Here is a 17,425-nt window from a genome sequence, read left to right as displayed (position 1 = left end):
GAGTAAATACTTACTAAATGGAGTTGATATGAGACTTAGATTTGTACGTTCTAAAGATGCCTTTTGTCTCATGGCAGCCACGAATGATTTTAAAGTGGTGATCGAAAAAGCGTCGCTTTTTATACGTAGATTAAAGCTGAACCCTTCCGTCATAGTCGCACATGCCAGTGCCTTGATGAAACGAAATGCGATTTATCCTATTCGACGCGTAGATGTAAAAAGCTTTACTATACCTGCGGGGAATCGAAGTTTGGATAAGGATAATCTGTTCTTAGGGCAAACACCTCGACGAGTTCTCGTAGCTCTGGTGTCGAACCAGGCCTTTTCAGGAGTCGCCGATAAAAATCCTTATCGCCTGCAGAATTTTGACATAAATCATATATCGCTCCAGGTTAATGGGGAGGATGTCTTCGCTAAACCACTGAGTCCGAATTTCAGCGAAACCCTAGGTTACGGTTATACACGAGCTTTCAACACCTTATTTTCCGGGACGTCTAGTCTTTTCCAGGACAAAGGACCCACCATTACGATGAATGGTTATCGAAACGGCTACTGCATATTCTGTTTTGATTACACCCCAGAACTTTCTGACGACAATACTGTACATCTCAACAGAACGGGTAATGCGAAACTCGAAATACGATTCGGGACAGCCTTGGTATCTACTGTGAACGTGATTCTATACAGTGAGTTTGAAAACAAGATAGAAATAGACAGTGCTCGAAATGTTATAACAGACTTTTGAGATGAATACAAAACATATCACAGTCATGTTAAAAAGCGACCCCCAAATAGCCCCTCATTTTCGAGGTGTTTTTGCCCGTGACAAACTACCCAAGACGTTACAGCGTGGACTATATATTTACAATACCCATACATCCAATAAGAAGGGTGAACATTGGTTACTTCTTTATGTGGGTCACCATGAGGTTGAACACTTTGATTCCTTTGGCCTTAAACCCCGCCATAATGGCGTTATGCAAAGGATTATGAAAACGGGGTTGCCACTCGTATACAGCCGGAAGCATCTACAGGACTTGTTCAGTGACGTATGTGGCCAATATTGTGTATTTTATGCCTATCATCGCTGTAGAGGTAAAAACATGAAAAGAATTATAAAAACATTTTCCCGAAATCACCGTGAAAACGACAGATATGTCCGGCGTTTTATTGCTCTTAGATTTAAAATGTAAATGTCCATATCTGTATGACCTCATGTATGTTAAAATGTAACTCTAGATGTAGAATAGTTGAATAAAATGGTTTTTTTTAGAAAAAACAAAACAAGGTCTTATTTTTTTATATTTTTTATATCACATATGCACAGGGTTATCAACAAATGGTGTTACAATATACGTAATTACAGTTACAATCATAATATATATATATATATATATATATATATATATATATATATATATACAGACATACGTATCACTATTCGTTTTGCTTGACAAAACCATAAGCCTTTGTATCATAGGAATCCCTAATTTCTACACGTTTATCGTAATTGAATGATAAGGTTTTCGACTTCTCTTTCATAGAAACCACAAACACTTTACTGCGGTGGAAAGCTTTCGGGTATGTGACTTTGACCTTACGACAGTGATCGTGCACTAATTCGACAAACGTTTGAAACTCGATACGTTGGCAGACATCGTGGTTAAACGTAATACCTTTAGATTTAATGGTATAAAAGATTTCACGTGTTTTTTCGTTTTCAATTTTCAAAGCGTAGGATTTGGGGGCAGTGGCGACGTATTCAAGTATGCGACAGTCGGGCGACGTTTCGCTCGTAAATTCGGCTAAATAATTTCCGGTTGCAACAGGCGTGTCATTATCGGTCTCTGTAAAAATGATGGAATCAGTATCGAAATACAGAACCCGATGGTTCAATTTATCTAAATATTCGTACAGTTTCATACGGCCGTAGGCCGCAGTGAAAGCCCCTATAGGCACATTCACGTGTGGGGCATTAGCGACAAGATCTTGCCGCTCTGTATACTGAACTAGGACCATTTCTTCACTGAGAATTTCGATATTCCTGACAACTTTTGTACCGTCATAAAGATAATCGTAGAAGACGGTTGGGTCGGGTGTGATAACAGATTGTATTCGCGTATCCGACCTTTCAGCGAATTTACCCCATAAATTATTTAATGCGGTCTTCGCCAAGTATCGTAGCCCCGGATTTTTAGATATTTTATTTGCATCGAGAGTAATGTTTTCGTGTTGTTTGTAAGCTTTAATATATGCCAAACGTTTTTGTTCGAGAACCTGCCAGTCGATATGGCAACACGTATCTAGATTATCACACAAGTTACACGCAGGATTAAGCTCATTTGGATACCCCGAACTCTCTTGTTTAATTTTGAGAAACATGTTGATATATTCACTGAACAGGTCTTTTTTGGGTAGCTGTGCAAATATATCGTCTTCCGGGATATCAGTATAGTCGGCACGGACGGTAGACACGTGAATATCGTAGTCTTTCGGATCAATCGGGGCGTCACCGCTGCAATATTGGCGTGTGTGTGGGAAATTCCATACCTCGAAGATTTTGAGTATGCGATAACCTTTTTTAATCGCTGCGATAACTTCAAATATAACCCAAGTACCTGTCAGTGACCTATCATCTGCATTGTGAGTACAGTCCGTCTTGCTACGATTCAGAGCACATTTAGAACATAACGGAAATAACAGTTTGCCGTTGGACCTAAACGGCAGGACGGGTATGTATAACCCCCTTGGAGGGAGGATTTGACATTTAACAAACCCTACATAACTCTCCAAAGGTAAGAAGTCCCGTAGAATAATCAAGGGATTTCCTACTGGATAAATCGCTGATTTATTGATAAAGGGTTAAAGTGACGTAAAATCCAGATATCGAATTCTTTCGTTTTCACGGGCCTTGTGATAAAATTTTAATAAGTTCGTCCTGCCACCATAAAAGGCGTCACGTACTTGCAAGGGGGCCGTCAAAGGTGGTGTTCTTGTTTCAAAGTCTAAATACGCCGGGGTATTTACGAGTTGTCGGTGTTCGCATTCCCATATACAACGAACGCGACGGTTGGGGGCCTTCAGCCGTTCCAAACGTGCCAAGTGCTCCTCGTACAACGTGGCCATAGTTTTGTTATTGTATGGTGATGTTCGCTCTCTGTTTTTTATACAGAGACAGCCGTGGAAAACGCAACCCAAGTATTCGATACACACTTCGGTATTATTTTCCATATACCACCCATCTACATACATATTGAAAATGTCCTTTTCACCACCGTTACGGGCATGTTGTATATGACGGTTTTCAATGTATTCCAGATATTGCATGTAACGTATACTTGAATTTGAATACTGACGGGCGACTACATACTGACCCTGGGGTGCTATAGCAATCGTAAAGGGAGGTAAGAATTTTCTCCGGTAGACAAGGTTACACAAGGACGCAATCGTAATAGCCTTTTGAAAGGGCGAGATTTTGGTCAGCTCTATGAAAAGACTACGAAACCGAGCGCATGCCAGCCTGAGGAGAATTACATCGCTTACACAATAGTTTGTCAATTCTGTTTTAGTGTCAAAATAATTGTTTTGTAACACGCGTTCATTATACCATTTAATAACCTTATCACGTTCCTGCGGAGACATAGTTGACGTTTCGTAAAAGCTTATCGGTGGCATTTCACCATTGTATTCCAAATTTTCAGGTTTAAGGAATGAATACGGAAATATACCCTTCGTAATCGGTAAATCAAATGTTTTGCTAAAATCTGTAAGTTTCATATGCATAAACGCCAGGCTGTCTAAAAAACGTATATTATTGTTTATAGTCATACAAAGGATTTTAGACCCGTTTGCGATGATTTGAGGTAGAATTCTAGTATGTATGACGAAATATCTCAATACAAATAGAGCATCGAAAGCCTGACTATTATGTGCTATGAACCTCGAGTGTCGGTGAGTTAGAACGGTAGTTTTTTTACCCTTGAGGTCGACATTTATTTCGGTCTGAACTATCCAGCGACAAAACTCAGAGACGCAATATTTACCATACAAAATCCATTCTCTCTGAGCGTTCTTTAAGTTACAACCGTCACAAGGTTCGTTAATGTCTTTCTCCAAACATAAAGGACACACGCGGTGTGCAACGCATAAAATCGCTACATGGATATTATTTTCATCCAAAATAGTCTCAAAGTCGTAAAAAACAAAATATCTGATGGTCTCAACTTCAACATCCTCCGATAATCGTTTCATATAACACCTATGGTTAGGTTTACACAGCTGCTCACAATTACGACATTTGTGCACATCGCATGTGTGTTTATTCATTGCGTCATCTTCGTGTGTGTCTATTGTCGCATAACACTTTAAACAGGCCCTATATTTCACACACGTCGTCACGGTGTATAGTGGGACATTTTGGTTATGTCTCTCCAAACATTTCAACCCTCTAAAATAACGGTGGCAAAGTTCGCATTGTATTCGTGGTCGATCCCTAGGACAAGAATCTACCTGACGGCAACTGTGACATGTCGCTTTACACACATGTTTATTCTTATCCGAATATGGTTTTTCACACGCTGGACAATAGTATGCTTGATTAAATAAGCTGTTGATTTTCTTTATATAATAAAAATGTTTTTCCATTAAATACAGTCTTAAAACGGGTACATTGGGATCCGCAACACCTCTGAATATGACACAATTTGCACTCTGTGCGTCATAGATGACAATTTGATATTTAGCTTTTAAGTGTTCTTGGAATATGCACCATTCAGGACGACCTGTAGGCACTAACGGGTTAACCCCGTACTCTTGATACATTTCCATAGCCATAGCAATCTGTAACGGTTTTTTCTTACGTTTGTTTGCTACACGTTTGTAATGTTTAGTTTCTTCGACTGTCGGTGAAATTTTCTTACGATAAGAAATTTCATTTATACCCAGGACGATAGATTGTCCGAAACAAGTTTGATAACCATAGTTGGCAACTGGTGATATAAATGTTCGTTTTTTTGAACTCATAAAAGCCTCGTTCAAAAGAACCGTATTTGTAAAAGCACCGCCCTCTTTAGAGGCTACATAGGTTACGGATATAGAAGTTTGATTGTCAATAACTAGTGTTTTTTTTGACTGCATAACTTTCGCAATCTCTTCCAAGATTAATTCCAAAGTTAGTTCTTCGTAAGGTCTAAACGCAATATATATGGGGTTGTCCAAATCAGGATGATTTAGTTGTATTCTTACCCTCTCGTTTGGCTGAACATTGAAATTTTCTCTGACGGTCTCTAATATCTGAGTGAATAGCCGCTCTAGCCAGTCAGGAGTGGTAACCGCCTCCGTGTTTATAATTTCGATTCTCATTAATTCGGAATGGATATTAAACTTTCTTGAAAAACGGCGCTCCACCGAAATCAGCCTTACTAAATCTTCGCCACCTCTCCCCACTTGACAAATCTTTAAAAAAAAAAAAATGGAGATTGGGTTTGGTATGGTATTTAAAAAAACAAATCCGGTGGTGTTAACAAATCAAAAATGTCGACGACTTCGTCGTCTTTTTCGTCACAAACCTTAGCCACTAAAGATTGGATATTAGAAGGCAATGTTATGTCACTCGTTAATAGTGCAATTAGCGGATCGATCTTTTCACTTTCTGTAGACGAATTAGGTTTCACATTATTTTGAATATCGTGTAAAGTTTTTTTGCTCACCTGCGACGTGTCAAAGTCGCTATCGTCATCTGAAAATAATATCGGACTAACCACCGGTCGGGGTTTTTTTTCTAACCTTCCTTCTTCTTCAGAGGCATCCGCGGTGTCAGGGTCAGACAGTTGCCGCTTAACCCCCTGTGTTTCATTATGATTTTCATTCTCGACGTGGTCTAGAGCTTCGTTAACGGCCAAGGTTTGACTTGCCGTCCAATATTCAAATTCGTCTGTAATCTGTAGTATTTCGCCCCATTGAGTGTGTGTGTAGGTTTCAAACGCATCCATTCTAAGAAAGCAGAAAATTTGTTTTAATAATAATCAAAAGTACATGACTGTAACAATTTTTTTTTTTTTTTTTTTTTTTTTTTTAGATCTAGGTGTTGGGTTTTTAAATGGTGTAGTAAGATGGATCCTTATATACTCTATAACGATCGTCTGGCTACCTTTGATAATTGCTGGATGCATAAGCAGCCGACACCTCATAATTTGAGCAAGGCTGGCTTTATCTATATTGGACCTTACGATCGCGTAAAATGTTTTAGATGCAACTTAATATTGAAGTCTTGGAACCCCGGAGACAACCCATTCGTTGAACACACTAGGTACAATCAAACCTGTAGTTTTATGCAAATGATTAAACCATGTTTGTCGGGAGGTTTTCGCTGGCAATTCAGAGGATTTTTCAAACAGAGTGTGATTACCCTAGCGACTTCCAGAGTTTTGTACAAATCTAAAACCGAATGCATCGAGGCGGCTAAGAAATCGGAATTTAGCTTTTTCGATTCAATAGGGGGTCCCTATCTATTCTTGACGGAGTGGAATTCCAAAAACGATAAAGTGAAGGAATATAATATAGACAACATGACTGTAGAATCATGTGATTTTTAAAAAAACAACGACGTCTATTTGTTAAAAACAAGGGACCTTACACCTTGAACGTGACGGTAAGTATTACTAACTCATTGCATAATGATGGTAAGTATTACTAACTCATTGCATAATGATTGATGGGTCAAGGAACCGAGAGAGTCAAACTTAGAAAAAATGTCAATTTGAAGATAATTCATAATAGCCGGTGTGATTCCAAGGTTTGTTACATGTTGAATGTAGTTACCTCCCCTTACATGTTGAACGAACGGTAAAGCTGTCTCTATCATCCAAACAAATATTCTACGAATATTAGTCTGGATGGGTCCTCAAAATTTGACGGAAAGCCTGTCATTGTCTGGATTATCCAGTCTTTTAAGTTACCACGTACTGAATCTATCAAAACATCTCGCTAGTCTACAATGACCCTCTCTAAAATTTTGTTTGTAAAGGTTTTAATTGAAATGGTAATTTTCTCTCGTCATGAATCAGCCGTATGGCTTCTCACAATCTTCTTAATTCTCCATCGTGATTCACGCTTCATTCTCCTCGGATCTATTTTGTTTCTAATAATAGATGCGCCAAGTGAATTGTGAGATATATTTCAGACTCACTTTATAGAATCTAGCAAAAACGGCCCGGCTTCATAAGATCTAACACTTACATTATATACATTCAAATTTCACAATCAAAAACTCTTACAAAACTAACACCGTAACCTGTTAAGAATTTAATTTAAGAAACGACCAATCGTTTATTATTAATGTAATACTATCGCTAATAAATAATAATCTATCGTTAATGTAATCCTCGTGAATGTAAACATCGGGGTGAGGTTTGACAACCGGACTAATAATCTTCACATCGAGTGATACCCTAACAACACCCGGCTTTGCGATTTACGGATACAATAATATTTTACTTTTCAAACACAACTTTCTTGATAAAACTGTCGAAATTGTCTGAATTTTTAACCCTGGCTATAATCTACACTTTGAACAATTCTACATAAAAAACAAAATATATGTACAAGATCTTGTACTCAGAGACCCCAAACAATTCGAAAAGAGTGAATAATAAAAATAATAATAATTATCTTAATCTTAAACAATGTATATTTAAAGGAAAAAAACTGACCTTATTTTCCGAATTTGTCCCAGTAATTGCTAGGCGTATACTAAAAGACAAGGTCTTACGAGATATACACACTCAATGTAGCATGCTTTGCGGCTAGAGGTTAAACAGCCAGCCACTGACACCTGCTTTGACAAGTAGCTAGACGGTTGGTCTTTTAAACCACTCGCTGTCAGTAGGGGGGGGGGGGTTCAACGACTCGATCGCCGACAGACATCACACGGCTTTCTGTCAATTATTTCGCGTCATTGGTTATGTCTAGTACTTGATAAAAACACCGACAGTTTATAGCTGTTGTCTGAGTACAGGGCGCGTAATTGACCCCTCCTTTACAGCCAAAACCTAATGTTAAACTTTATGAACATTTGCCTAGTTTTCATGAATAATATTTTTAAGTGGAGATATTTATTTTAAAATTATTCACAACGGAGTATTGTCTAGTTTTAATGTATAATATTTTAAAAGGAATATCTTAGAACAACTCGGACCTCCCTACGATTTATAGTTGCTCATAAAAGTATTCACTTTTCTTTATAAGTACCAACCGTTTGTCTGTGAAAATTATTCTCGCCTCTGAACGAATAAGCATTATCAACTCTCGTCGACTTTGTAAAAAAAGAAAACCAAGACCGTCTCAAAATGTAAGTTTTTTTATTATTTCTTCAAAATTGTGATTCGAAACCTACTTTTAAAACAGCGTTTCATGTTTACTTTTTCACTCGACCCTCGTAGGGTGACCTTTGTAGTGCGTAATTAAAGACACGCGTAAATTAGCTAAATCGCTCTCCTAACAATTGAGATTAATATACGACTTTCGTCTGCTTTGCTTATTTTTAAAACTGTTCATATCTAAGCAACCATATTTGTCAAACATATTCAACAAATATTAACCCGGTTAGGAGCCTAAGATGCTATATTACCCTGCATATACGTAGAGACCGTGAACTTTATGTTGAAAGCAATGCTTAATGGTAAGTGCAAGAGAACCACACACTGTACCTCCATGGCATCCGTCCACCGTACTTTTCATCATACTCGAATGTTTCTACTTTTTCAAGCTACACACACCCATACACACCAAAATTGGCATACATTTATTGGTATTAACCAACCTATTAATATTTTGACTTTGAAAATATCTTTAATATAAATTATAATATTATATTTTTTGTTGTTTAAGGTACAGTATTGACCAGGTTCAGGCTTACTTGAAAAGCATAATTACCCTAATGCTGTGTACATTGGCACCGTGTCTCAATGCTATTGGAACACCCGCTATAGCTATCCAACTAAGGGATATTCTGTTCGACGCCAATAATTTACTGGCGACACACCACCCATATATAACCCCTATAAGTCCATCACCTGAGCAGGAAAAAGAAACGTAAGTTTTTTGGTGATTTTTTTCTACTTGGTATGTTTTATTTTACCAATACCTATCTGATTTGTTCTTTTCTGCAGATTGTTAGCTTTTACGGACTACATACTGACAAGGTTGAGGATGGTTGAGGGAACGAACCCTGCGTTCAAGAACATCATCAACGTTCTCGACACTTATAGGGAGCTAGCAGATTGGAACATGCCATCATTATAAAAATATATATATATAACACGATGGCTAAATAAAATATTATAAAAAAAAAAAAGGCTGTTGTTGGTTTCTTAGTATCGACACGGATTGAAGAGTGTAGACCTGTGAAGTGGGTTTTTTTTAGGTTAGGCCGGGGTGTGGTGGGAGGGACGGGGGTGGGGGTGGGGGTTGGTGTGTGGGATATAAACAACCTTTGATAAACAATCACAACATGTTCACCTGTCAAGCTTAATGGCGGAGGTCATTGTCCCTGAATGCAGGTATAACTACGCGTGACGTGAACTCAATGTAACCTCTGCACACCTGCCTATAAAGCGAAATATCTTCCCCCCTACCCTCCAATAAACAATTCGTGGACCCCATACCCTCGTTACAAAAGTCAAACACGATCAAAGAATACAACACATGCATACCTTTTTTATTATTCATAACCTCATTGTTCAGTCAACAATAACCATATTCAAACTATAAATAGAACACCTGTGGAATGCTCTGACGTCAGACCTTAGGAATGTGTGACGTCAGACCTTTGGAATGTCTGGAATTCCAAAATTGCTTCAAAGTACCCTCTATACTACTCATACTTTTACATAATTTGTGTATAAGGAGCGGCCATTTTGTTGGGCAGTGTCGGTCCCAATTTTTACGAAATTTGAACTCGACCATCATGGTGTAACAATGATATATTTCAACGATTTTTAAAAACACATTAACAATCAGGCTATATACCAACCAATGTTTAAACCTAATCATATTAACTCAACAAAAATCAGTTGACAACCAATTGGTATTAACAATCACGCTATATACCATCCAAAGTTTAAACCTAATCACATAAACAAACAATTATTATTTAAACCTAATTATTAATTGTTTAAATTTCATTATTAAATATTTTAAATTAGTTTAATCTAATCATTAATTGTTTAAACCTAATTATTAATTGTTTAAACCTAAGTATTAATTGTTTAAACCTAAGTAATAATAGTTTAAACCTAAGTATTAATTGTTTATTCCTAAGTATTAATTGTTTAAATCGCATTATCAAATGCGTTTAATTGTTTAAACCTAAGTATTAATTGTTTTAATCTAATTATCAAATGTGTTTAATTGTTTAAACCTAAGTATTAATTGTTTAAACCAAGTTATTAATTTTTGATTGATTGAACCTACTTATTTATCGTTTAAACCTAAGAAATAAATATTTTATCCCAATGATTAATTGCTTCAACCTAATGATTAATTGTTTAAACACAAATCAATTAGGATTGACGTTAACAGTGATAAATGGTCCTGTGTGTAGTGATAGACCCACAGTTTAAAGTCAACACAAATTCCCCAGTGAACAACTGTACCAGGATCGTATCATAGCAGAATGGTACTTTCAATCGATTTAATTTATGTCACCAATGGGTGTGGTATTACCAACTGATGTGCTATGTTTGTCACTCTTATGACAGCTGCCTGTTCGCACTATGCTTGTTCAAAACTAGATAACTGAATACACTATGGTAGATACATAAGTTGAGGATTATTCAATGTCATTTAGCCCCTCGATGGATCGAATTTGTTGAATAAACAGATCAGCCCCCGCCCCCCCCCCCCCACCATATACGCTGCATAACATCATTCACTGCCTATAAAGTTTTTAAAAACCTGTTTAATTCAGATGATGTTGCCTTATTCCTCTTCATTTTGAATTTTGTCCAGTAGGTCAGTTCAGCCCCAGCATTCAAGAGTAATTTTAACTTTTCAACAGGGTTTTCCAATGCTTTACAACAATAATAAATAGGTTTATTGCCGTCCTTGTTTTTTACGTTGACCTTGACCCCTGCTTCAATCAGTATTTGGAGATGAGTTACATTACCGTATTCGATACAATCCTGTAATACACTACACCTATCATTGTACAATTTATTAATATCAGCTCCTGCTTCAATCAGTATTTGTAGATGAGTTACATTACTGCATACAATACAATGATGTAATACACTCCACCCATCGTTTGTCACTGCATTAACATTAGCTCCAGACTCTATCAGGATCCTGACACACTCTAGTTTATTGTATATAACACTATAATGTAATACACTCCACCCATCATTTGTCACTGCATTAACATTAGCTCCTGACTCTATCAGGATCCTGACACACTCTGGTCTATTGTATTCAACACCATAATGTAATACAGTCATCCCATCCTTGTCCGCTGCATTAACATCAGCTCTTGCTTCTATCAGGATCCTGACACACTCTAGTTTATCACCATAGTGTAATGCAGTCTTACCATACTTGTTCACTGCATTAACATCAGCTCCAGCCTCTATCAGGATCCTGACACACTCTGGTCTATTGTATTTAACACCATAATGTAATACACTGAACCCATCATTTGTCACTGCATCAACATTAGCTCCAGCCTCTATCAGGATCCTGACACACTCTGGTCTATTGTATTCAACACCATAATGTAATACAGTCTCCCCATCATTTTCCACTGCATTAACATCAGCTCCTGCCTCTATTAGGATCCTGACACACTCTGGTTTATTGTATACAACACTATAATGTAATACAGTCTTATCATACTTGTTCACTGCATTAACATCAGCTCCAGCCTCTATCAGGATCCTGACACACTCTGGTCTATTGTATTGAACACCATAATGTAATACACTGAACCCACCATTTGTCACTGCATTAACATTAGCTCCTGACTCTATCAGGATCCTGACACACTCTAGTTTATTGGATTCAACACCATAATGTAATACAGTCTCCCCATACTTGTTCACTGCATTAACATTAGCTCCAGACTCTATCAGGATCCTGACACACTCTAGTTTATTGTATATAACACTATAATGTAATACACTCCACCCATCATTTGTCACTGCATTAACATTAGCTCCTGACTCTATCAGGATCCTGACACACTCTAGTTTATTGGATTCAACACCATAATGTAATACACTCCACCCATCATTTGTCACTGCATTAACATTAGCTCCAGCTTCTATCAGGATCCTGACACACTCTGGTTTATCACCATAGTGTAATGCAGTCTTACCATACTTGTTCACTGCATTAACATCAGCTCCAGCCTCTATCAGGATCCTGACACACTCTGGTCTATTGTATTTAACACCATAATGTAATACACTGAACCCATCATTTGTCACTGCATCAACATTAGCTCCAGCCTCTATCAGGATCCTGACACACTCTGGTCTATTGTATTCAACACCATAATGTAATACAGTCTCCCCATCATTTTCCACTGCATTAACATCAGCTCCTGCCTCTATTAGGATCCTGACACACTCTGGTTTATTGTATACAACACTATAATGTAATACAGTCTTATCATACTTGTTCACTGCATTAACATCAGCTCCAGCCTCTATCAGGATCCTGACACACTCTGGTCTATTGTATTGAACACCATAATGTAATACACTGAACCCACCATTTGTCACTGCATTAACATTAGCTCCTGACTCTATCAGGATCCTGACACACTCTAGTTTATTGGATTCAACACCATAATGTAATACAGTCTCCCCATACTTGTTCACTGCATTAACATTAGCTCCAGACTCTATCAGGATCCTGACACACTCTAGTTTATTGTATATAACACTATAATGTAATACACTCCACCCATCATTTGTCACTGCATTAACATTAGCTCCTGACTCTATCAGGATCCTGACACACTCTAGTTTATTGGATTCAACACCATAATGTAATACACTCCACCCATCATTTGTCACTGCATTAACATTAGCTCCAGCTTCTATCAGGATCCTGACACACTCTGGTTTATCACCATAGTGTAATGCAGTCTTACCATACTTGTTCACTGCATTAACATCAGCTCCAGCCTCTATCAGGATCCTGACACACTCTGGTCTATTGTATTCAACACCATAATGTAATACAGTCTCCCCATACTTGTCAGGGCTAATAACACTTGCCCCACTAGAAATTAACAATCTCATCTTTTTTATTCTATCTACTTTTGATTTTATACAATGAAACAAAGGTGTCAGGCCACTACCATCTATATCGTTGACATCTGCACCTCTATCCATAATAATCTTGACACATTCTACTTGACTATAGAGGCAGCTATAGTGTAATGCACCCTTTCCCTTACCATCTTTATTGTGAATATCCACATTGTTTGTCAGGATAAGGTTGACCTTTTCAACCTGGTCAACACCTGATTGACAGCAGTACATTAATGATGTTTCACAGCCATTTCCAGTAATATCAAAATTAAAATAAACGTCAAACAAGAACTTCATAACAGATACAGGGGAAAAAAGACAAACAGTAGAATGAAATAAATGGAGATTTGGATGTTTCTTTAAATTGATATGTGCTCCCTTATATAATAACAATTCAGCCTTTTCTCTGGGTTTATAGATTGATATACATGCTTTATGTAAGGGTAATTCTCCTTCTCCATTTAGTGTGTTGATCTGATCAATATTCTTATCTAGGAATTCATCAAGTTCGTGTACATCTTCAAACCAAAGAACAGCTTCGTGAACTGGGAAGTCGACAACTTTCAATAAATCATTTATTAAAGTAAAATGTTGTTTCATGTTAGTACAAGCTTCCTGTATGACAGATGTCCCATTCTTGTCTTTTATATTTACATCACACCTCACTGATAACAAATATTCTGCAGTTTTTGTCTGACAGTTTGACAAGGCTTCAAGAATCGGGGTTCTTCCATGAGTATCTATATGGTTTATATCAGAACCTTGATTAATCAATAAAGTAACAATATTCGCCTTATCAACATCTGATAGACTGGCATTAGAACAACAACCCAAATGAATCGGTAATCTACTCGATTTATCCTCCATGTTAACATCAGACTTTAGGTTCAGTAGTAGAGTCATGGTTTTTATTTTACCCCTCTTTACTGCATAATGAAGTGGTGTGAGACCATCTTTATCTATGGCATTTATATTAATCCCATAATTAGCTAGAAATTCAACAATATCCGGTGCATCATGATCTGAGAGACAAGCAGAATGAAGGACAGTTTGCAGGTTTCTATTCAAAGAAGTAATATCAAATATGTCATACTCGAGAACATGTTTTACGACATCAAGTTGTTTAGATTGAACGGCCATATGCAACACAGTATTTTTAAACATATGTTTATAATTTATGGCAAGAAGATCTACTTTAGCAATTGCATCTAAATCAGAGATTGCTACAAGATCACATATGTTATGACCATTTTGTGTTTCACTCTTTAGATAAGTTTCTGTTGCTGGGGATATGACAGTTTTAAAACATGTCGAACTTCCATGCAAACAAATAAAATGCAAAAAGTTCCCAGCATCTTTAAAATGTCCAACTCTTCCACATGGAATAGACGTATAATGATTCACGAGATCATTATATTGTTCTAATTTAACAAAAGTTGAAAGAAAACGTTCATCTAAGAATGCTTGATGAAATATAACGTCGTAATTGCAATTTTTAAATTCATTAATAAAACGATCAGCAAGGTTTGGGTAGAAATCGATTGTTATTGAATCACATTGTTTACTTGTTACAGTTCGCTTATCAGCTTCCGTTCTCATCATTTCCATTAAAAGTTGAAACGGTGCGAATTTTATGGCAAGATCTGTAAACTTTGGAAACATGTGAATGAGAAATGCCTCGTCAACAAACTCGCGAAAAATAAAACAGTTATTTTCATCACGTGCATAAAAAGATTCTGACCAATTTTCAAAGACCTCCAAGGCTTGAATTAATTTAAAATTCTCAAAAACATCATTTTGTATTCTACTCACAAGAGACTGAACATCTGATGATGAGTCTGATTGTAATGTTTTAACGCTTACAGGTCGAAGAATAAAAGCCAGAATAAAACACGCATACTTATCTTTATATTCTTTCCAAAACATCTCAAAATTAAACAACAAAAAGTCGATGAGACCTTTAAATGTAAATATCTCATCTCGTTTGCATGTACTTAATAATTTGCTTAATAATTTAACAATGCTTGGAAAACCAAAGGAAGTGGCTGTGTTTTCAGTAATGTTTATGATATCAGATTTTTGCAACTTATTTGAGTGGTATTTAACAATCTTTTCCCTTTCTTGTCTATTTAAACAAAGACTTTCTTTATGCAAAAATATACAATATTCATTGGAAAAAATGTCATAAATATTTCGGACATGTTTACAGTCATTATATATATAATCACGCATAACATATATAACTGCAACTTTACGTCTTTTTATATGTAAGTAAAGATTCTCGAAATTAACCTGCAATTTAGATATATTTACATTGGAGCGATCAAATCGACCTAAAATATCATCCACTATTAGAAGCATGTTTTTCTTTTCTGAAAAAGAAATGTCATCAATATCTCTGAGTTTTATCACCAAGGGTGCAAAGTCAGGATGATTTTCTATAAAATTGGAAGCTACCATGGAACTTAAAACAGATTTACCATCTCCTGTAGCACCAATAACTCCTAAGATGAAGTTGTTATTAAGTACTTTACAGCCTTCGTTGTAAGCTCTATTCTTTGGATAACTGTCTTCTTTAATCCCGTCTAGCATAATTTTACCATTTTCTGTAGAGTTAAAAAAAACTATGTACAATTTCGGTTAGAAAGCCAGAAAAAAACGGGACACGACGGTTGGGGTGGGAAGTCGGTCGTCAAAGTTTTCGGGTAGTGGCCAAAAGATGAAAAAATAGAATTTTAATGTATACAAAAATGTAAATATGAAAATTATTCCGTCCCACAAAATGAAGGGCCCTACATCTAGACCCCAAGGAAACCGGTCAACTCTGTGGGTTTAACATCCAATCGTCACAAACTACGTCATTTAGGGCCTAACATATAGTTCAATTTATTTTAAAAAGTCGCTTGCGAGTATGGGTCCTTAGTGGAAGAAAGGGGAGGACCCGGAAGGTTGGACAGGCGACCCTTCGGCTTGTCACGCACAAACAGAAAATCGAAATCTGGCCACTTGACTCATCGATTTCATCCTCTACCCAATTTTTTGCTGGAATCAAAGATATGTACATTCTAAGATAATAAGGTCACGAATTTAATCCACAAGAATAGGATATTTCAAATAACCAGGAAAAATAAGGCAACAATGCAGTGAGGAAATACCCCCCCCCCCACTCCCCCTTTAGCTGCTTAGTGTCAAAAAAAATATATAACCACGGGTAGCAGCTTATCCGTCAGGAAGACTTGATTCCTTCAATAAATCTCATCTCTAGCGAGTTCAAAAGCATTAAAATCAACAGGGTTCGGTCTCAATGCTTCAGTGGTGTAGGAGTGAGGGTCTGGCAAGGAATAACTTGTCAGTGGTGTAGGAGTGAGGGCCTGGCCAGGAACAACTTGTCAGTGTTGTAGGATTGAGGGCCTGGTCAGCAACAACTTGTCAGTGGTGTAGGAGCGAGGGCCTGGCCAGTACAACAGTTGTTCGGTCAGTTTCAAATTTTTAATATCCTACCTTCTGCATTCTTGAGCTTTGGGTTCTTGAATTCATTTTGTTTGAAGGGTTTTGATTCTTGAGGTGGGGGTTTTTCTGGAATGAATATTATAAAAAGTAAAATTTCCAAATCTGTATTGACTAACAGAACAATCAAAAAAAAAAATGTGTTACCATGATGGGCGGACACAGGCACCAATAATATTAATATACTCCCAGCTGGATTGTGGGTATTTAAAATTGGACAACCAGATCTTTTAACAACATAACACCAACCTGATTCTAGTTGATCTGCAATGTCTGCACAACCTTCCTCTCTTAACGATCGTACCAATTTATCCAATGTCCCTGGACCACAGTATGTTAATATATTGAGTAATTTTCGAGCTACGTCACGTCGTCCTTCCAGTTTCTTACTTTCAATTTCTTCATATTCATCATGATCTATAACTTTGTTAGTTAAAAGTCTAGCTGATAAAGTCCAGGGATCTATTGAGTTAATTATATAACAAAAGTTCGCTGTAAGTCGGTCGTACTCGATATCAGGAACCCTCCCTCTAACTCTTCCTGTATTAGCCTGAGGCACTAAAATATAAAATAATTATTCAATAGAATGTAAGTGGTTGGTTTGT

General features: G+C 37.0%; 2 protein-coding genes across 4 annotated transcripts in view; both read right to left on the bottom strand.

Moving 5' to 3' along the window:
• The window catches only part of LOC126814811 (uncharacterized), a 94,402-nt gene that overhangs the window by 22,677 nt on the left and 54,300 nt on the right, over window positions 1-17,425 (bottom strand). For 2 of the 3 annotated variants that reach the window (XM_050540182.2, XM_050540181.2), the window contains exons 4-6: window positions 17,070-17,378; window positions 16,815-16,889; window positions 9,471-15,919 (exon numbers count right to left, since the gene is read on the bottom strand). In XM_050540182.2, the coding sequence (XP_050396139.1) occupies window positions 10,935-15,919; window positions 16,815-16,889; window positions 17,070-17,378 (5,369 nt within the window). In that variant the 3' untranslated portion in view covers window positions 9,471-10,934. Of the gene's footprint in view, window positions 1-9,470; window positions 15,920-16,814; window positions 16,890-17,069; window positions 17,379-17,425 lie in introns of those variants that run through there. The other variant, XM_050540187.2, reaches the window with a different exon arrangement.
• Window positions 2,863-5,990, bottom strand: LOC130010243 (uncharacterized). Its single transcript, XM_050540184.2, has 2 exons — window positions 5,709-5,990; window positions 2,863-5,454 (listed from the first exon to the last, which is right to left on the bottom strand). Exons 1-2 carry the CDS (start codon window positions 5,988-5,990, stop codon window positions 2,863-2,865), a joined length of 2,874 nt encoding a protein of 957 aa, XP_050396141.1.

This window comes from Patella vulgata, chromosome 3, assembly GCF_932274485.2.
Source record: "Patella vulgata chromosome 3, xgPatVulg1.2, whole genome shotgun sequence".
NCBI lineage: Eukaryota > Metazoa > Mollusca > Gastropoda > Patellidae > Patella > Patella vulgata.
Note: the sequence above shows the minus strand (reverse complement) of the source record. Positions and strands in the feature narration are given on the sequence as shown.

What these genes read in the sequence shown, in the direction of transcription:
- LOC130010243 (XM_050540184.2), bottom strand. Translation starts at nt 5,990, where the DNA reads ATGGATGCGTTTGAAACCTACACACACACTCAATGGGGCGAAATACTA. An exon ending in GCGACTTTGACACGTCGCAG is followed by an intron (nt 5,455 to 5,708) that starts GTGAGCAAAAAA and finishes TTTTTTTTAAAG; the next exon opens with ATTTGTCAAGTGGGGAGAGG.